The sequence below is a fragment of the Lathamus discolor genome, chromosome Z (genome assembly GCF_037157495.1).
Source record: "Lathamus discolor isolate bLatDis1 chromosome Z, bLatDis1.hap1, whole genome shotgun sequence".
NCBI classification, from domain to species: Eukaryota; Metazoa; Chordata; class Aves; order Psittaciformes; family Psittacidae; genus Lathamus; species Lathamus discolor.
The window spans coordinates 25,900,621-25,921,006 of NC_088909.1; the positions used below are offsets into that span (position 1 = coordinate 25,900,621).

The following is a 20,386-nucleotide window of genomic DNA, read 5'->3' on the forward strand; positions in this document are numbered from 1 at the left end:
TGGGACAAGGCTCTGCAGCCAGCTGGTGCAGGACGGGGTTTATTTCCCCTTCATGAGCAGCCCTACAAGGACAGTGACTCAGCCTGACTGAGAATGGGAATGCTGTTGTTAGAGCTACGGCTCTCGCTAGAGCTACGGCTTGATCAAGTGCAGCTGCATTTGTAACGTGGAGTTCTGCTTCCTCTGTCACTTGTGCAAGGCCAGAGTGACCAGATCACTTCAGTGACTCATCTGTAAACAGATTCAAGAGAGCTGATTGTGGTGTCTCCTCAGTCATCCCTTGGGGCAGCTATCCGCCCCTTCCTCCCTCTCTCCTTCCCTCCCTCCATCCGTCAGCTGCACACTGGTGTCCATTGTAACCAGATTGTGGAAGCTTTCATTCACGATGGACGTCTGTGCTGGGATAAGATTCTGATTATCGTGGTGAACTTCTGAAGTGGTGGATCCCAGCCCTTACTGGTTACTCAGGAGCTCTGATGCCCAATAGTACAAGAAGCTGCTATAGGGTCAGAAATAGCCACTGTCTTTGTGCATGCAGTGCATGCAGCTACGGCATCATTTTGCGGCGCACTCAAGGATAAGCAAGTAGCAGAGATGTTATCAGAGGTTGGGTATTTGTCTTGAAAGTGGGGGTATTTTGTAGCGTGGCTCCAAGAGGTTTCTTGTCTCTGAGACACAGGCTGGATTGGGGGCAGGCAGAAGCTGACCTAGAAACCCAAGGGAATGTGTCTCGGCAGAGCCTTGTGGCCCTGGCAGGTCTCCTGTTCAGCAGTGCACGGTGCTGCCCCTTGGAGCCAGAGCAGATGCTGACTGAAAGAATGAGGAGAGGATGCAAATCGTCCTCCCCTGGCCTGGGCTGTTGGCGTGGGCTGTTGGCCTGGGTGGGCCCAGCAGGGCTGTGCTGGGTCACGCCAGGGAGTTGAAGGTCTGGCTCCGTCGAGACCCCCATCCTCATTCCTCAGGAATAGTTTCTGGGGTACAATTTTCTGGCGGGCTTGTTGCCAAGCTTTGATAAATGAGCTTTGTCAGGGAGCAGACTCTCAGATTCACGTTTGGAGCGGAGCTCTCAGGGCTCCTTTCCAGGCGAGCTGCCCTGTGTCAGCACGAGCCAGAGAAGCTGTACATGAATGTCAGTGGAATCTTCACACCCACTGGCTCGGTGTGAACGTGTTGCCTGGGCAGGCCTTGGCTGGTGGCAGCCAGGTCCGTGGTTTCCGTCCTAAATGAGTGTTGTTTGTCTTCCAGGCTGGTGCAGACTCGTGCTGGACCGTTGGACCCAGTCAGGGAGTGATCCCTGCCAAGGCCGAGGTGTCTCTGGCTGTCACTGCAAACTTGGATGACACGGAGCAATTCAAGGACGAGGTGGTGCTGTTCATTGAGAACAGTCGTGCCTACGTCATCCCCGTCCAGGCTGTTGGCGTTGGCACCACGATTGTCATTGACAAACCCTTTGGCCCGGAGCTCAACCTGGCGCCCTGCTTCAGGTAGGGAATCTCTCAGCTCCCACTTCCCCATGGGCTCAGCAAGGAGGAGTTCTGCTGCAGTCCCTCAAGCTTCTTCAGTGCTCACAGTCCTGGCTCTGCTTCCCTGAAGCCACAGGGCTTCCTTTGGAAACATTTTATGGCCATCTGCAAGTCAGTAGGTACTCTGAAAGCCACCGAGCTGGAGAGCAGTTGCTAAGTTGTTGCTGAATTGTCTTTAGTCATAATCCATTTGTCTCCTCACTTTATCAAACAAAGATTTGGAGGAAGAGAGCAGGTCCTGGAAGCCTCCAGCTGAGAAATGCTGCCTTACAAGTACAGACATGTTTCTCTCTGCAGTGATATTGCTTTCTTTGCCATTCCGTCTGGAGTAAGATCTCAGAGCAGCAGCAAGCCTGGGCAGTAGCTTGTTAGCAGCTCCTCGACTGAATGAATGGCACTGGTTTATTTCCCCTCTGGCCAGGAGCCCTGGAGGAGCAGCAGAATTTCTTTGCCCTGTGTCATCCCCCAGTTGGCTCCCATTTGGCTCCCATTTACCTCTCCCATTTGGAGAGGTAAAATACGCACCCACGAGCCCTCCACGTACGCAGGGACATCGCAGGGAGGCTGGTGCTTGTCCAGAGTTTCCTGTGCTCAGTGCAGCCACAAGCTGGCTGCACAATGGAGGGGACAGTGTCCATGTGATTCATGTAGTTGTCTTCTGCCCCCCTTTATGTCTTTGCCCGCGGGCTCAGTTTGGAGCTGTTGCCATTGCTGTCGGCTGCAGAGCCGCCACCAGAGGGTGGTACGTTGGGGGCAATGAGAGTTGGATGCTCCCTACGAGACGCCTCAGAGGCATGAACAACAGCTCCCAAGGGGAAGGTGGAGGGGCAGCGAGGCTGTTCCTCCAGCTACTTGCATGTGGGGCCGGCTCTTTACGAAGCTCTTCCTTGCTGGAAGGGTGCCAGCAGAGCAGCTGCTGGATGGTGACAAACCTAGGGGCAGCCAAGGTCTGGCTTTTGGTGAAGCCGAGTGTGCAGTCAGGTCGTGCCCTCAGGGTGCTGAAGCTGGGTGACCAGTGGCAAATAGCAGCTCCCCTGCCATTTTGTGTCTCTGCTTCTCCTCTAGCCTGGATCCCTGCTGTTACCGCTTCAAGATGACAAACAAAGGACGACGCACCCATCTGCTCTATTGGACCACAGAAGGTGGCACCACACTTAAGCAGCGCAAGCGTCTCCCTCGCATCAGTAAGAGCAAGGGCAAGGTTTCCTCCTGTGGCCCCGTGCTGAAGCTTCAGCCACTGAGGACGGAGCTGATGCCCGGCCAGACAGCGGAGGTGGTGCTGAAAGGCTCCTGCAGCACCCCTCAGGTGAGTTCTGCATCAGGGCATTTCTGCAGCCCCTTGACATTTGCCTGAGCAAATGGGCAAGTGCTTCTGAGAACCTGGTTTCCTGCCATAAGTTACCGTGGCAGCACCAGTTGCTTTCCATGCTCGCCACCATCAGTTGCTGAGGCTTTTTGAGTTCCATGGCTACCATAAAGCCAACTTGGTGGTAGCAAAACATGGCCTGAAGGCACTGTCGCCCCAGGCTCTGTCCAGCATGGCCTTGTACCCTGCCAGGTACAAGGGGTCTTCCACCTTCCCTAGGTCTCGGGAACTTCATACTCTTGAGGCTGGTTAGAAGCCCAAGACCCTGTGGTGCACGTGCAGCACAGGTGATTCTGACGTCTCTAGGCTCTGAGGAGGAGTTGGGTTGTGGTGGTCTATCAGAGGGAAGAGAGAGGAAAAAAGGGAGGAATGTGGGGAAGTGAAACCATGAGGAGGAATCAGGAAAAGTCTTGGATGTAAGAGCATCCAGCTTAAGTAGAGGGTTTTCATGCCAGGTTGAAGACATCTCTTTCCTGGGGAGGTTTGTTTGACAGGCAGGTCTAGGGGGACACAGTACATCCTAGGAAGGCAGGCTGTCTGTTTGGGGTTTTCCCAGGGATCCTTTCCACTAAACTTGCAAGGGAGGATTTGCTGGCATTGATCCTTCTATCCCCTGTTTCCCTTCATACAGTCTGGTTTGTTTTTTTTTAATGAGTTCCTACAGTTTTCGGTAAGCATTTTGTTTGGCAGTGGGACAAAGCAAAGCAATAACCGTTTGGGCAGGGATTGTTCTGACAGCTGTAGGCAGCACAAGACTCCTGAGGGCCTTTTGTGGTGGTTGGGTTGTAACACGAGGGACGCGTGAGTGCAGAACAAAGAGGATGCAGCTTATAAAGAAGAGAGGGCTCCTGAGGAGACCAATGGCTGTAACTTCATGCAGTAATGGGGCGTGTGGGTGGGCGGCTCAAAGATGCAGTGTGTTTTGTGGACACCCTGATAACACCCGCTGGGGGCCGTGTGGCTCGCATGCAGGTGGTGAAGGAGAAGCTGCTGTGTCACGCCATCGTGGGCAAGGAGGGAGTGAAGAATCTGATCGTGCAGGTGGACGTCACTTGCGAGTTCATTGCTCCTGCTCTGCAAATATCCAGCAGAGAAATCACTTTCCGGGTGGAGAAGGTGAGTCTCTGCATTGCATCCTGGCACTGACTGGTGTGGCTGGGGTGTGCCTGTGTCCTAAGGAGGAAGTTCTCCAAGTCCACAGAGCTTTGGCTGTTGACTTGAGCCAGGCCCAGCTTTTGTCATGAATGCCGAGATCATTATTTCACCCCTGTGGGGCTAGGGACAGTCTCCGCAGCTCTATTCTGCCCTTCTTGAGGTGCAGACAGAATTGAGCTGCTGAGCCAAGGGCACGGGCTGAGATGTGGGACCCGTGAGAGCAGCGTGGGCTTTGGAAGAGCCACTTGGTGTGCTGGGGCTGCAGGTGGAGAGCAGATCCCTCCTCACCCTCCCTGAGGTGGTGGTGAGAGGAGTGAGGATGCTGCTAGAGATGAGGCTGTTCTCTAAGTTGAGCCAGGTAGAACTGAGATTACAGCTGCTCTGGCGAGGGGGAGCATGCCCCCCTCTAGAGAGACGCCAGTGTCTGTAGTCAGGGTTTTGAGGATCTTCCAAGGTGTGGTGATGTCCGAGCAGCGATCGTGTAGGGAAGCTGAGAAAAGCTGAGATTCCTGTCAACTCCTCAAGCTGATGAGGAAAAACTGGCATCTCTTGCGCCTCTTTGCCTTCCCTGCCGTCGGTATGGGTGCTGCCTCTTTGCCTTTCCCAAGCCTCACCTTCTTCAAAGGACCCACGAGTGCCCTTCAGCTGCAGCGATGAGAGCACCAGTGCAACGTGTGTGCCCTTTAGTGTCTGGATCCCGACTCCTGCATCACCTTTCCCCGTCGCGTGAGGTGTCTGAAAAAGAGCAGATAGCTCATGATTTAGTTTCTGCGGTTTCAGGTCTCTCCTCCACTTCCCAGGCTTCCAGAGAAGCACAAATCCTGTGAGCAGGCGGTTCACATCTAATCAGAAGCTTTTCAGCTCCCCCTGATGTCTGCCTGTGGTCTGCTTGATGCCACATGCTCCCATGTGTTGCGTGCTGCGACACTGCAGGAGTTGGATGCCAATGCATCCACAATTAGTTTCCCAAAGACTGTCTAGTTTAGATAAACCATGCAGGAAGCGCGGAGCAATGCATGGACAGGAGGAAAAGGCTTAGGCTGAGCTTAGCTTTGAGGCTGCAACATCTTGTCAGTGGAGCAGGGGCAGCAGGTTGCGGCCAGACTGTTGAGGTTTGGAGCTGTCTGCATGTGCCCGTGAATGTTCAAAGCTGACCTCGGGCTGCTGCAGGCTGTCCGCTGCAGGCCATATCCTGCTTGCTTGCCTCCTCTGAGCAGCATCACTGCCTTGCGGGCCTGGCAGAGCTGATAGGGTGGTAAGAAACTACTGTATGGGAGTGGAAATGGCCTTGTGCCTTGTGCCTGTGTGTGCTCTCTGGGCAGGAGAGGACACACAACTGGAGCCAGAGTGGGTTCACTTTCTGTTTTGGATCTTGCTGAAGCAGCTGCCTCCTCTGGGGGGCTGCTCCCTCATCTGTACGCGAGACTGTTTCCCTGTCCCCTGGGGAAGGCTGTGGGTTCTAAACGCGAAAGCGTCTGCTAGAGTTGGAGGACAAACTTTGCAGAGGGGTAGAAACCAATCAAAAGAGTAAATAGAGATGGATGCACTTTTGGGGTTGGAAAATTTGAAATGCGTCTGAAGGGGAGGAGGTCCATGGCCACTTCAAGGTCATTTTTTCTTGTCTCCTGTTTCTGTAGCACCCCGGTGATGTCCTGGCTGTGATGTACAAGCCTCTCTCTGTAAAGAACATGTGCTCCCTGCCCCTCAGCGTGGTCCTTGCCTTAGAGCAGCCCTTCTCCATCTGCACTGCGGACCAGCAGCCTCTCCCTGCAGATGCTCAGGTGAGCAGCCCCGGACTTTCTTGCTGCTGGGCTTTGAAGAGGGATGAACGTGGTGGTGTGTCTCTGTTGGGAGGTCCTCCATGATGGAAGTGTGTTCTGTAGAGTCTGCAGTAAAGTGGCCCAAGCTAAATCAGATGTGAAACGAGCTGCTGAAGGAAACAGAATGCCATCTGAATGGGGAAGAGACCTCCTGGCTTGAAGACAGGGGGAGGAGGGAGCAGGCACCCAGCTGTGGGCAAGCTGTAGGAAAGGTGTCTGCTGGAAGGCATGCCAGCTCTCCAGCAGCCATCCTCAGATAAGCTGGGGAACAGCTTGCTGTCTTTGAGGGCAGCCCTGCCTTTGGGAAGGCTGAGGTAGGCTTCTCCAGCTGCTGTCTGGCTCCTGCCCTGGTGTGTGCGGAAGGTGTTGGGCATGGGCTCTGCAGTGCACGTGTTGTCAGAGGTGCAGCCACCGCTGTGCTGCAGGCTAAAGGAGTTCCTCCAGAGGGCGAAGGCCTGGGTGCCAGAGTGCTGCTTTGGTTGTGTTTAGCAGGTGGCTTCTGCGGCTCCAGAATTCAGGAGACCAACGTGGATTTCCTCTTGTATTGGTGCAGAGCACAGAACCGTGAGCCTCAGGCAGCTTCAGAAGAAGTGCGGTGCTTGGTCAGACAGCGTGAAGAAAATGAAGGATGAAGCCAGAAGCCCGTGTTGGGGTCACACGTTGAACATTTTCTCTTCATCTCCTTGCAGCCCATGAAGCTGAGGACAGGGGAGGAACTTCAACTCTGCATCGGATTTAACCCTGCTTATGAGGAGGATTTGCTTATCCGGGCAGCGGAGAAGGCTCTGAAGATCAAGTTCCTGGAGCATCCTCACGAAGAGCAGGTCACCGTCCGGGGAGAAGTCTACTTCCCAAATCTCCAGATCCAGACCACGGCCGTGGACTTTGGCTGCATCTTGAATGACACCAAGGATGTGCGTTACATGGAGATGACCAACTGCAGCCCACTGGTTGTCCAGTACCACTGGGCATTCCTGAAGGACAGCCAGGTGAACCCAGTGAGGTATGCGCACCTCTCCCTCTCCTGGAAGCTCTTCTTCCTGATGTCCTGTTTGTGGTTTGCAAAGCCCGAGGCCATTTGCCTGATCTGCCAAATTGTTTTCAACCTTCCCTTGAGGAAATCACACCTCTGAGTTGTGCTCAGCCAAGGTGCTCAGGGAAGAGGTGATCTCCGCCGGTTTGGTGCTGGGAAGGAGACAGCATTCTCCAGCCAGGCTGGGACTGTAGGACACTACTGACCCTTTTCACATAGCCATAAGCTGGAGTCCTGCTTTATCTCTGCAGCTGCAAAGCCATGCTTCGGCACTTGGAGAAGCGGATGTAGAAGGTGTCCTTCCCTGCTAAGCCCATCTGTTGTCATTTTGTACTAAGATCCTACCCAGGCACTGCCATCAGAGTGACACACTGCTGTCGCAGTCCCTTGCTCTGCTTTGCTGTAGGCCTGTATGGGTTCCTGGGGGCAGGAGGGCTGATGTAGAAAGCTGCTTTCTCAGATCTTCGTGGCCTGAGGCAAACAGCCCCTTGAAGTGAGTGTTCATCTCTTGAACTGCACGTCACATTCACAGAAGAGCTATGTAGAGTTTTAGTGAGGAATGGCAGGTTCTGCTGTGACTTTAGGTCCAGCTGTAGATGCTGGAGGGAGCCCTTGTATGGACATCCCTGGGAAGGAGGACCATGCAGTGGTGGTCTATGGTTTCCAAGGCCAAGAGCAAACTTGTAGTGGTGCTGAAGCACATCTAGAAGCACATTCCTAGTGTTCCTTCTGCTGCGGCTTCTCTGCATAGCACAAAAGTCTGCTCTGGGCAGTTTGAAGGACGGTAGCAAATGGTTTTCCGTAATGCCCTAGGAAACGCAGCAAAGTTCACCACGTGGCACTGAAGCGCTGTTATTACAAACAAGGGAAACGATCAAGAAGCAGCTGTGTGAAGGGAATTGGGATCTGACTCGGAGGAGGTGACCTCTTGGGAACTGGAGATGAGCTGTGGCTATTAGGAGGGCTTGGGGGAGACGACCAGGGCACTGGGGCACTCCGGGGCGCTCAGCAGACACCATGGGATGCTGTGTGCCAGAGCTGGAAATGAAGATGGTCTCCAAGGTGTTACCACCAAACACTCAAAGTGTTCATTAGGAGCCTGCAGAAGGGCAGCGTGTCAGATGTTATTTCTGGTCCACACTAAGCACTGTTGGTATTCTAAATCATCAGCTCTAACTCAGTCTGACATGGAGGGAATCAAGCATCAGGTCTCATGAAGGGGAGATCAAAGACTGGAACTTTCCCTACCTGGGACCTTGCTGGAGCTGGTCATCAGAGACTCCCAGGATCAGTCGCGCACGTTTATTTTGGTCAGGAGAGAAAAATGCTGTTTCTCTGCCTCAACAAGACTTTGTGTGTTTACATTTTTTTCTTTCTAATTGTCCAGCCCGTTCTTTCCTCCTTGCTCTTTGGTCATTGCTGCTACCTGGGGCAGAGTGATCATATGTGCTGCCATTCAGCGAGACCTGGACAGGCTGGAGAGTTGGGCGGGGAGAAACTTGATGAAATTTAACAAGGGCAAGTGTAGAGTCTTGCATCTGGGGAAGAACAACCCCATGTACCAGTACAGGTTGGGGGTTGACCTGCTGGAAAGTAGTGAACGGGAAAGGGACCTGGGGGTCCTGGTGGATAGGAGGATGACCATGAGCCAGCAATGTGCTCTTGTGGCCAAGAAGGCAAATGGCATCTTAGGGTGCATTAGAAAGGGAGTGGTTAGTAGGTCAAGAGAGGTTCTCCTCCCCCTCTACTCAGCCTTGGTGAGGCCGCATCTGGAATATTGCGTCCAGTTCTGGGCCCCTCTGTTCAAGAAGGACAGGGAATTGCTTGAAGGAGTCCAGCGCAGAGCCACAAAGATGATTAAGGGAGTGGAACATCTCCCTTATGAGGAGAGGCTGAGGGAGCTGGGTCTCTTTAGCTTGCAAAAGAGGAGACTGAGGGGTGACCTCATCAATGTTTACAAATATGTAAAGGGTAGGTGTCAGGATGATGGAGCTAGGCTTTTTTCAGTGATATCCAGTGATAGGACAAGGGGCAATGGGTGTAAACTGGAACATAGGAAGTTCCACGTTAACGTCAGGAAGAACTTCTTTACTGTAAGAGTGACAGAGCACTGGAACAGGTTGCCCAGGGGGGTTGTGGAGTCTCCTACACTGGAGATATTCAAGGCCCGCCTGGACAAGTTCCTGTGTGATGTACTGTAGGTTACCCTGCTCTTGCAGGGGGGTTGGACTAGATGATCTTTTTAGGTCCCTTCCAACCCTTGGGATTCTGTGATTCTGTGATATGAGCAACACAATCCAACTGTTGCTGTGTGGCTGGACATAGGCAGTGTAGACCAACGTGTGCCCTTTCTCTGACTTCCGAGGCACGAATCTCTCGTGGTTACTCTTGTTGTAGACCCACGTGGTTAGAGACAGACTAACCCTAAGCCTCAGCCCTTGGACCTCTGAGAGCTCAAAGCTGAGCTAAGCCTTTGCACCAAGGTGTTTTCTCCAGTGACGGAATGGATCTTCAGAATCACGCAGCAGGAGATAGCAGATCTGGAGGCAAGCAGTTGCCAGCTGCCTGCAGCGCTGCTATAGCAGTGTCATTGCCAGGCGTTGACCTGCTCCATCCCAGTTTTGGAGCTCATTGCTGAGCTCACACCACTGATGCCCCCGCAGGGGCCCCATCCTGCCGAGGAGCTGCTGTGCAGACTTCCCTCCCTCCCACTGCAAGGTCCCTGAGCAAAGGTCTGTTCTTTTTCCAGGTTCATGGAGACAGAGCCCCTCGCCTTGGGTGTGGAGGAGGTAAGTGGGAATCTGTCTCACTTCCACATTTCCAGTGTAGCAAGCAGTTACGTACTCCCACTCCCACTGGTGTCCTGGGTGCTGCTCCCAGAGTGGCCTCATGTCATAACAAGCGCATCGCTGGTCATTGGAGAGGCCACATGGGAGGTGTTATCGGGCTGGTCAAGAACATTCCTTGTGCGGCAGTTATGGAGGACTTTATCCATCTTGGTCCTCATCTAGTGGTGGGTAAGAAATTCCTGCAGCAGCATTTGCTGCAGCAGCATTTGCTGCGGCAGCAGTTGCTGCAGCATCTGGAGAGAGCAGGATGTGAATCAGAGACAGGGAAAAGCATGAGGAGTGCGAGGAGCTGGGCTGGATCCTGCCCCCGGCTCCACAGGCTCTCAGCTCCCAGTCTCGTGTTCTTCTGAGGGCAGGAAAAGGTGTTTTTGAAGGCAAGTTCTGCAGCAGAGAGAATTTCTTGCTGCCAGGAGACACCACAAATGAATGTAGAGTATTAGCTACTGCATTAATTGGGACTGTGGGAGAAGGTTTTCCCCATGGTCTCTCCGTTGGTGAGTGGAACGGCTGCAGTGTGAGATGAGGATGATGTTGCCTGTGTTTGAGGAAGAGGCCCCTGCAGCCACATCTGTCCTTTGGCCCAAGCTGAGGCTGCTCTCCTGCATCAATCCCGTGCTCCACGTGTGGATCTCTCCTCCCTGCCTGCAGGTTTTCGATATCCTGCCACTGCACGGTGAGCTGCAGCCGGGCCAGAGCCAGCGCGTCTCCTTCTCCTTCTTCGGCCACGCCAACACCGTCAGCCAGGTCACGGCGCTGTGCAGGGTGGAGGGAGGCCCGAGCTACGAGGTGGCTCTGCGTGGGGAGGCCTCGCGCATCAGCTACCTCCTGGACACCACCGAGATCGACTGCGGGCTGCAGGTACCGCACGCTGCTCTTGTCAGTGCTCCTTGCCTCCAAGCATGACTGGTGGGCTGCTGCCCACCCGGGTCCAGGGCTCTCCCCCCTTCCCAGCTGCTTCGCTGGCTCTGTGGCTTGGAAGTCCAACGTTTGGGGGATACCTCCAAGCTGGCGTTTAATGGCCATCTCCACCCCAGCCCAGCCCAAAGCTGGGAATCCCTCCTCTAACTAACGCTGCCTCCTGGGGCAGGCAGGATCCCAGTGGTGATCTGCAGAGGGATGTGTCCCTGAGACATCCATCCGCTGATCTGCTCCTAAAGCCCAAATGAGGTGCTCTCTTTTAATGCTCCTGATTCATCAACCAAGGAGGCAGCTGACCTGGGCTTCCAGTCACCGTAGTCGGATAGAATGTCCCTGAATAACCCTCACTGTACTTCTTTCCGGTTACAACCCCCACAGCTGTTTCCAGCTGTTGGCCCTGTGTGCGTTGCCCTCTCTCCCTCCCTTTTGGCTTGTGTTGTGCCCACAAATACTTGTGTGCAGGTGCCTTTTCTCCTGAAATGCCCCAATGCCTCCTCCTGTGTTTCAGCTCGCAGTTGGGTGACACCTTCAAGTGCAGAGAGCTTGTGTCCCCTACTTGCTTTATTACTGATCTTTCCATGGTTGCTATTGCACCTCTGCCACAAATAGCTGTTCCTGTGTAGGGCCCAGGGGTACCCTGTGGCCGCGGGCTGCCCAGGCTAACCCAGAGAGCCCAGTGCCCATCTCTCCTGTGCGCTCCCTGCTTCTGGGCTGTGTTCCTTTGCTTTCAACCCAATGGAAGAGGAATTAAATTCTTGGCAGCAGACGTGTGCCTGTAACTTCCTGCTCTTCTGTCCTCTGCTCAGGTGTTTAACAAAGTCACGGAAGCAGCGCTGACCCTGCAAAACAGCGGGAAGCTGGGATTTGCCTTTGCGGTGCTGAGCCCCGGCACAGGCACTGCAGCCAGCCCTCTGCCTGGCGTGCCCCTGGTCGTGCCCAGCAGGGTGAGTAGCACAAGGGCTTCACCCGGCCTGTGTCAGGCTGCCCAGGAGAGCGCTTTGGGGGAAAACAGGGGGAATGAACACACAAGCCCCGTCCAAAACCAGCCAGGAGAGACAGGGCTGTGAGCGACTGTTGCAGGGGCAGAGGAGGTCCATCGAGCAGAATCCTAACGGAGCCCCTGATTGTCCTTGGGCGCCGCTGGCTCTGCTGTCCTACAGCAAGCACCAGTGGGAGGCACGAGTGCTCCGGGAGCTCTTTGGAGCTGAGTGCTGAGCTCTCTGGTTGTGCCATCACTGGAGCATCACTCCATCGCAGCTTGTCATCCTGCCTGGGTGTCTTAGAGCTGGAGCAGTGTTCCTGTCTTGGTGCCCTTTTGCGATGGGAAGAGGAAGCCAAAGGGCCAAGTGGCTTCCACCTTCCTCAGTGCCTGTCCGTCTGAGGGGTGACATGCTGATGTCCTCTCCTGCAAGCTGCTGCCAGGAGCTGCTGGCCCTGCTGGAAGCAGAGGCCCTTCTCCGTTCTTCCAGAGCAGCTGGTGAAAGAGCTTTGGTGTGTTGTGCCTGGCTCTGGCTAGCAGAGGGTAAACCCTGTGAGCAGAAGAGCAGTGAGACTCAGGCGATTGGATACAGGAAAGCTGGAGGTGGTGATGTCTGATGTTTCCTTATGTATGAGAACCTGTCTTGTGTTCTCAGCGCGTCTGTCATGTGAGCCATCCCTCCACTGAATCCTCTTTGGTACACTGCGTCCCTCCCTCTTGTGTGCCCTGCAGGGTTACGTTGAACCTGGCAAGCAGCAAGTGCTGAAAGTGTATTACCTGCCAGGAGTGCCTGGAGTCTTCTGCAGGGCTTTCCAGATCCAACTGGGTCACCTGGAGCCAGAAAAAATCTCCCTGAAAGGAGAGGGGACCTTTCCCAGGATCCACTTGGACCTGCCCAGGAACATCAAAGGTGAGCACTGCCTGTCTGCTCGGCTTTCCCCCATGCCATATGCCCACAGGGCAGCTCACAGGCACCTCCAGCAGGCCTGGAGGTTTCAGGGCTGTCAGACAAGGTCAGCCCTCTGGTTGCTTCTTTAGCCTCTGGCAGACGAGCCCATGTGGGCTTTGCCGCAGGAACCATCGTGCACAGCTTGCCAAGAGGTCTGGGAAGATGATGGCTGGGCAGAAAAGCTTGGGAAAGCTGTAATAGAGGCTGGCAGGGATTTTGACAGGGGTTGGGTTTGCATCACGCTGTGGGGCTGAGATGCTCCTGTGTGGCGAGAAAGACGGGTGGGGGTGAGAAGCAGCAGGATCTCCTTTCCCTACATTGCTGGAGCAGTTTGTGTCTGGGTGTCGGGGGAATGGGGCTTCCCGTCTTCCGTGGGATTTGTGCTGCCCCACTGCTATGGGTGGTGTCCTGTGCTTTCAGGCAACGCCAAATATGAGAAGATCCTCCTAAAGGCCAAAGAAAAGCTGGACAAAGGCAGCCAGAGAGAAGAGGCCATTGCTCTGGGGGAGGCTGTGGCAGCCGAGCCCCGCGTGGACGACTCAGGCACCGTGGTGAGTAGAGCTGCTGCCCTGTCCCGCACGTGCCACCCTCCTGCGAGACACTGGAGCCCCTGCGCCCCACGGCAGCTGCCCAGGGCCCTGCCGGCACTGGGCACCTCCCTGCACACCCCTGGCCACGGAGTGTGTCAGCTCAGCGTGCCCCTTGGGCTGCCCACCTCTGGGAGTTGTCCCTCGTGGCGATGCGCCAGCTCCTGACTGCCCCAGGGAGATGCTGAAAGCTGTGCTCGGGCAGTTGGGTTTCTGGTGCTCTGAAGGACACACAGGGCGGTGCTGGGGGGTTTGTTGCTCACCGGCCAAGCCCTGCCAGGTTTACAGAGCGTAAAGCAGCAGCCTGAATGCAGCCTGAGGCTGTGCTGTGTTCTGTATCTTCAGGAGGCTCCAGCTCTCTCATGGTCCCCTTTCCAGGAGAGCTTTTGTCCAGGCTGCTTTGGCACTGACTGGAGGCAGGGACATACTTGGAGCTTTGGAAGGTTTCTGGCTTGTTTGTGTGTCTGTCCAGATCAGCTTTGATAACTGGGCAGGCAGAGACACTGGAGTTCATTTCTGTGGGGATATGATCCTGCCTGAGAGAGCAGGAAGTGTCACAGACACCGACCAGTGAGACAGACTGACTCCGTCGCCCCTCTCAACAAGAGCAGAGTGGGATCCTCCACCCGAGACAAGCTTGTGCCTTGGGAAGGACCTTGGCTAACCAGCCCCTGTCTTTCCTTTCCTCAGTGGGATGCTCAGCTGCAGATGCAGATGGAGGAGATGCTGATTGAGGAACATGCCCTGGAGCAGCAGAAAGCTCTCGCCTCCCGTCCCCCGGAGGACACTGCCTTTCACCAGCGTGTACATCGGAGGCTTCTCAAGTTAGTAGGGACTCCTGTAGCCTGTCTCCAGGGGCCGCGAGAGTGCAGCCCTGCCCCTGAGAGCTCCTTGTGTCTCAGAGTTGGGAATAGCTGAAGACTTCCGAAAGGGCCTGATGCTGAGAGCTACGCCGTGCTCCCTGTGGGCAGCTCGGTGTCCTCACTTGCACAGTGCTACCCTGAGCTCTGGAGGTGCTCCACTCCCCACAGTTGCTGGGTTCTGTTCTCAGAGCTGAGGGGGTGCAGACCAGCAAGCCCTTGCAGACAGCACAGGCACCACCCCTGCTGACCAGCTGTGAAAGGGGCATCTCCAAGCCGGTGTCTTTGTGCCGAGAAGCAGACCCCACTAAGCAGGAAGAGCAGGGAATGGTCCAGATCCCTTATGTGCTTTTCCAAGTGGGATTGCCTGCAAAAAGACCTTCACAGCAATCTTGTAGTGTTGGTTACTGCACGCGATACTCTCAAGCGCTGCTTTGGGGACAGATCTGGCTGCAGAGCAGTGGAGGTATCCTCTGCAAGGAAATCCTGTGAGAAGGTCCTGAAGCAGTTTCAGGGTTGGGCCGGCCACCAGCTTAGCAGTTTCATTGAGACCCGTGGAGACGCAGTGGACTTCTCTGCAATGGCTTTTCACAGCATAGGAACTGTGTCCAGTACCCGCTTTAAACTGACTCGAAGATCCCGTTGGTGGCTGATAAATCCTAGGCCCTGCACTCCCCATGACTTAGCCAAGTCTTATTACTGGGTGCTCAGGTCAGGCCTTGGGTTTCCTGGGCTTGGCTTGAGTTTTCACAGCAGTGGATACAGAATTATCCACTCCATTTGCTTCTCCACCCCACGCCATGCTGGGCTTTACAGAGTGTCCTTCCTCCTCCTTTCAGAGCTGAGCTGCCCGAATACGTCCTGGACCTTGGCTATGTCGTTCCCGGTGACATCCACACACACATGGTGAAGCTCACCAACACCGGGCACTTCCCTGCATCTTTCAAGGCCGATGGATATGTCCTGTATAACACAGGTAACCAGTGGTAAAGAGGCTTCACGGGGGCTTGAAGGGGCTGTCTCTGCCACATCAGCTGGAGCCATTGGGCATGGGGAGATTTGAGTACTTCCTTGGGCAGCTTTTTCCTCCTTAGTACCCCTCTGGCCGGTGCCCTGTTCAAGAGCCTGAATTCTGTCGAGCAGTGCCCAGAGACCTGGTCTGCCTGTGGCTGCCCTAAAAAGTCATTGCAGGGGCCAGATGGGCTGATCAGCATGATCGCCTCTCAGCATCTTCTGCTCTTGGCTCCCGTGAGCACCATCGGAGTTTCTTTGTGCACTCTGAGGGTTTATGTTGCAGCCAGATGGACCCTCTGTGGTTCGGAAGTGCTTTGTTCAGAGTTCCTAGTGCCAGAGCACTTCTGCTCAGCCTTATTGAACGGCCTGTGGGATCCTGTGCCGTATCGAAACAGGCTTCGCAAAGAGGCCTTGGGGTAAGGCTGCAGCTCCGTCACACGGGGACTGCTGTCTGTGACGGGTGGCCAGGCGTCTCTTCTAAGCCGCTGTCCAGGGAACACCACAGCATTTGGTATCTTAGTTGGAAATTGTCCTTTGGAGAGGTGTATGCGTCCTTCCCTGAGATGCCTGCTGAAGGAATTGCTGGAGCTCCTCAACCAATGTGGTTCGTTTTTACCCTGCAACCCCTGGATTCTGGCTGTGAAAATCCTTTTGCTTTGGGCAGTGACAAGGGGAGCAGAGCAGCTTCTCTGGAGATGGAAAGGGGTCTTTCACAGAGCTGCCAGCCAGGACACCCCTGTGGCCTTGCCGTGCTTCTGAGCCATTTCCTGTTGCTTGTGTATCTCAGCTGCTTGATTTTCCTGTGTTCAGGCTTCAGCGTGTGCCTGGACCTTGTGAAGCGCCTGCCTTGCTGTGAGACCAAGACATTTGAAGTGTGCTTTGACCCACAAAGTGCCAGCGTGCCCCTGGGAAAGGTGGATGTGCTCCTGCCCATCAAGGTAGGCCAGCTTGTGGGGCAGGCAGCAGGTTGGGCACAGCAGCGAGTGTCAGCCGGGCTCTCAACTGGATGCTCTGTCCTTCTCTAGGTCAGAGGAGGCCCCACGTTCCAGGTCCGCCTGCGTGCCATTGTGGCTGAGCCGTCCCTCTGCCTCTCGAGGGACAGGCTGGAGTTCTCCTCTGTCCAGTGTGGGCAGTGGCAGGAAGAAACCATCCAGCTCCACAACACGTCCCAGGTCCCCTGTAAATGGTCCATGAGCATGAATGAGGCTGTTAAGGAGGTAAAGCACAGACAACGTGTAACACACAACTTCTCGGTTGGGTTTTCTTTGCCTCTCTTGGCTTTCCCGCCCCTCTGGCTGCATGAGCACTTGGGCTGCAGCTCGCTTGAGGAAGCTTTTGAGGGTACAGAGCAAGGCTGGTTCACCTGGGCCTGCTCACTAGCTGATGCTTCACTTCTCTGCCATCTTCACCCATTCCTCCCCCTCCGAGGACACTGCCTCCCCATCTGCCTGCCCTGCCAACATGTTTGCCCTCCAGTTGTAGGCAGGGGTGGCCACGTCTGGGTGGGATGAAGGTGCTCCCTGCACCGTGCCAGCATCTCGGAGCACTGCAGGAACCGAGGGTCTGTCCTCGCAGACCAAGGAGACCTCACGCGACTGGTTTCTGTGTGCAGGTGGACAAACATCTGCCAGCGAGCGAGCGTGACAAGCTGCGGGAGGAGATGAGGCCCGCGCCCTGTGGCTTTGAGGTGCTGCCCTCAGCTGGAACCCTCGCTCCAGGACAGCAGTGCCATGTCCAAGTCCGTTTTTCACCCACGGAAGAGGTGAGTTTGGTGGGTGTCACCCCCAGGAGGACTGTCAGGGCAGTGTGGTAAGGGGAGGCCAGCACAGGGAGCGGGGAATGAGCTCTGCCTCCGCGTGGAGCTTTCTGCCAGCCCTGTGCCCACCGTTCCTCAGTTTCCCCTGCACGGTCCCACGCAGTCTGGGAGTCAGCTTAAATGGTGGAGCATTCCCAAAGGCAGTTTGCATGTGGCCACCGTGACTTGGAAACTGGCAGCGTGTGACAGGATGGACCCAAGTGCTTCCATGGCTGGGGACAGTCGCAGGGATCTTTCAGTTGCTCATGGAGATTTCAGCGTCTCGTGTCTGGCCTTGACCAGAGCCAAGCACTGAGCAGAGAAGACGATCCTTATTTCTGTCCAGTGAGAGCTCAGCTGCCTCTTTCACACAGCTGATGTTTGCCCGGTGCTGCAGCGCCAGGACTGTGTCTGAGAAAGCAGACTTTTCTCACGTGCGTTGCGCTCCCCCACGACTAGGTGAAAACCTCTGATAGGCTGTTTTAGATCCATCTGGTAGCCAACTGACCAGTTACACTCCCGAGCAGGACTCACCGCAGTTACTCAGAGCCATGCAGATGCTGTAGCCCCTGCTCTAAGTAACTGCCTGGTTTGGGTTCAGCTTAGAGGTGCTGAGAAGACCCCTGACCCTGGGGCGATTGTTGCCTTGGAGGCGCTGTCACCTGGGGCTTCACGGAGGAGCTTTCTGTGCTGCTTCTTTGCAGAAGTGCTACCGGGGCGAGCTGCAGATCCAGATTTGCCAGAGCAGCCAACGCCTGCGGGTGCCGGTCTTGGGATGTGGTCTGGAGCCACGGCTGGAGTTGAGCCCCGCAGAGCTCGAGCTGGGACCGCTGCTGCCACAGAGCCATGGGGAAGAGGGGACAGTGGTGGTGAAGAACCCCTGTGGGGTTTACTCACTGGAGTTTGACCAGCAGCACCTTGCTGAGGAGCAGGTGAGGGGGAAGGTCTGTGCACGCTCCTGGAGATTCCCAGCGCTCCAGCATTCCCAGGCTTGTGCCAGGGAGACGGGGGCAGCGCGCAGGGCAAAGCCCGGTGGCATTCCAGGGTTAGCCGGCTCTGCTGGCAGGCTGTGGAGGGACTTGGATAATCCCTGCCACTGGGGGGAAAGAATATGGGAGGGGATGGCTCGTCTGGGGAGTCTGTTCACGTGGTGAAGGTCCAGAAACTCATGCTGTCTGTGGTTTCTCTTCCCTCTGTGCGCAGCTCCTACGGACACCTAAAGACGACAACAGCCACAACAGCTTGTTGCTGCCTCCGTGTGCCCCGGCTGAGAAGCTGACTGTTGAGGCCCAAGGAAGGGGCATAGAAATGAAGGTGAGATGAAATCTAAATGCTAAAAGTGCAGGTGGCAACCAGCATGGTTTTCTCATTTCCTCATCTCTTCCCCAGCCTAGCATGGTTTGTGTTTCTGCCACGAGAGTGGCAGAAAACCTCTTCTCCTTCTTTCCTTTGGCTTGATATCAATCCCTCCTGCCTCAGGTTGACGTTGTGCATCCACCAGGAAAGGTGGTGAAGCTAGGAAACATCTGCATTGGGCAGACGGTGAAGAAGATCGTCACCATAGCCAACAAGAGTGCAGGCCCTCTCGCCTTTAAGCTCAGAGTCACATCCACCGTGCCAGAGTTGCAGGAAGCTGGGGTAAGTGCCATTCCTTCTCTGCAGAGCACTTTAGCGTGCCTGCAGGGAGCAATGAGCTGCTGTGGGTGGGAGGTAGTAGCTAATGACAGCTGTGGGCTGCCCTGGCTGCCTGTGCCTGCCCCGTCCTCCCTGCTGGCACTGCTCTGCCAGCAGATGCTTGCAGTGTGAATGCTTCAGCTGAGCTGGGTGCCAGGACTCCCCGAGAGCCACAAGTGAGAAGGCGGCACAATTCCTCTAACCTGTTTTAGACGCATAGGTCAGGATGCAGCCACATATTTTAGATCTGGAAAGGCGAGGGAGGTGAATCTTGAAAGAGGGAGGGTTACAGCTCTGTTGGAACTTCCATGAAAGCTTTAGAAGGCAGAGGTGACCTCACCGTGACCAGGTGGACACATGGCAGAAAACACCTTTGGTATTACCTAGGAATGCCTACGAGGGAATGAGTGGGACTGGGTCAGTGTTGGTGCGGACAGAAGAGGAATTGGAAGCCTCTTCCCTGAGTCTGGTGAGGGAGGCTCCGCAGCTGGCTTGCCAGATGAAATAGTCTCCACTCATCTCTTCGGGTAGGTTCTGTGCTTGAAGCCCAGCAAGGAGCTAAAGCTGAAGGCCAGAGGAGACACCTGCAAAGTGGAGGTGACCTTCTCCCCGAAGCGCCGCATGCAGCCGTTCAGCGGGGAAGTGCTGCTGGAGTGCCGCGGGCTGGTGCGCTCCCTCTTTGCGGTGCGGGGCTCCTGCCAGGGCAGCCTCGTGAGCTTGGACCAGGACCAGCTCAGCTTTGGAGCCGTGGTACGGCAGAGCTACACGTGCCGGCGCGTCGTCATGCGGAACGCGGGCGACGCAGGAGTCAGGTAAAGCAGGACCCCCCCGCCTCTCTGAGGGCTGATTGCTTGGATGAGGGTTGTGAGGAGCCGTAGTGTGCCCAGATAGCTCCTCTCTGCTTCTCCATCCCGCTGGAGAGTCGTGCAGCCATGGCCGTGCAGTCAGGCCCTGGCAGTTAGCAAGGGGGTACGAGCAAAAGCTCATTTAGAGATGGGTGCAGTGGGTCCTGCCCAGCCTGAAGCCTTATTGCCAGGTGGCTCAGCATCAGGCCTGAGATGTGGTGGGAAAGCCCACCAGAGACGGAGAGCCTCACGCTGAGACTTACCCTGCCTTGACAGCTCCCCGTGGCTAATCCTTCTTTCCTGTCCTTGTGCTTTCCTTGGCAAGGTTTTTGTGGGACGTGGAGAGCTTCCAGCCGGACTTTTCTATCAGCCCCACGAAGGGTTACATCAGGCCAGGGGTGGATGTCCCCTTCGTTGTGACCTTCCGCCCCTCGAAGCTGAGCCAGGCTGTCCAGTACGAGGGGCTGCGGTGCTTCATCCCGGGCAGCGAGGCGCTCCGCCTTACGCTATCAGGATCCTGCGTGGAGGCCCCTGGCACCAGAGAGGTAACGCAGCAGGGACAGGATGGGCCCCTGGACCCCAGCATTTGCGCCACATCTCTGCCAGGGCAGGAACTGAAGGACACTTGCGAGCGCAGACTCGCTTGTGCCGGGGTATCCCAGAGAGAAAGTGCTGGGCAGGACTGCCAGAGTTCCTGAGCCCTGTCATTGCCTTTCTCCCCTGTTCGAGGTGTTGCTCCTCCAGTGAGCAGCTCGGTTGTCCTGGCTCTGCACTGTAGCACCCGTGCCGTGGGAGCACCCTGCCGGGCTCTCCTGAGACCCTCCCCACAGAGCCACCCCGCTGTATCCCAGCACTGCACCCGCAGCCACACTTCTCCCCCGTGCCGGGCCAGGGGAGGGCATTCAGCAGTAGGAAGGGGCAAGGCATCTGCATCCAGCCCCTGGGAGGGGGTAGCTTGGGAGCAGTTGGCTCTTGCTCCCAAAGAGAGCATGGAGCTCCTCTTCATCCTGCCCATGAAG

The 20,386-nt window shown here is 55.7% G+C and overlaps 1 protein-coding gene across 1 annotated transcript in view; it reads left to right on the forward strand.

Annotated features, from left to right (window-relative positions):
• LOC136005914 (hydrocephalus-inducing protein-like) overlaps nt 1–19,338 on the forward strand; it is a gene marked incomplete at its 5' end in the record, with an annotated part of 42,119 nt that extends 22,781 nt beyond the window's left edge. Inside the window, 17 exons of the mRNA XM_065663804.1 lie at nt 1,246–1,484; nt 2,589–2,829; nt 3,862–4,005; nt 5,682–5,825; nt 6,554–6,867; nt 9,647–9,686; nt 10,395–10,604; nt 11,471–11,608; nt 12,376–12,553; nt 13,013–13,143; nt 13,870–14,003; nt 14,879–15,015; nt 15,864–15,991; nt 16,079–16,270; nt 16,666–16,815; nt 17,553–17,717; nt 19,225–19,338. Coding sequence (XP_065519876.1) covers nt 1,246–1,484; nt 2,589–2,829; nt 3,862–4,005; nt 5,682–5,825; nt 6,554–6,867; nt 9,647–9,686; nt 10,395–10,604; nt 11,471–11,608; nt 12,376–12,553; nt 13,013–13,143; nt 13,870–14,003; nt 14,879–15,015; nt 15,864–15,991; nt 16,079–16,270; nt 16,666–16,815; nt 17,553–17,717; nt 19,225–19,338 — 2,799 coding nt within the window. The remainder of the gene's footprint in view (nt 1–1,245; nt 1,485–2,588; nt 2,830–3,861; nt 4,006–5,681; nt 5,826–6,553; nt 6,868–9,646; nt 9,687–10,394; nt 10,605–11,470; nt 11,609–12,375; nt 12,554–13,012; nt 13,144–13,869; nt 14,004–14,878; nt 15,016–15,863; nt 15,992–16,078; nt 16,271–16,665; nt 16,816–17,552; nt 17,718–19,224) is intronic.
• Nucleotides 19,339–20,386: the final 1,048 nt, after the last annotated feature.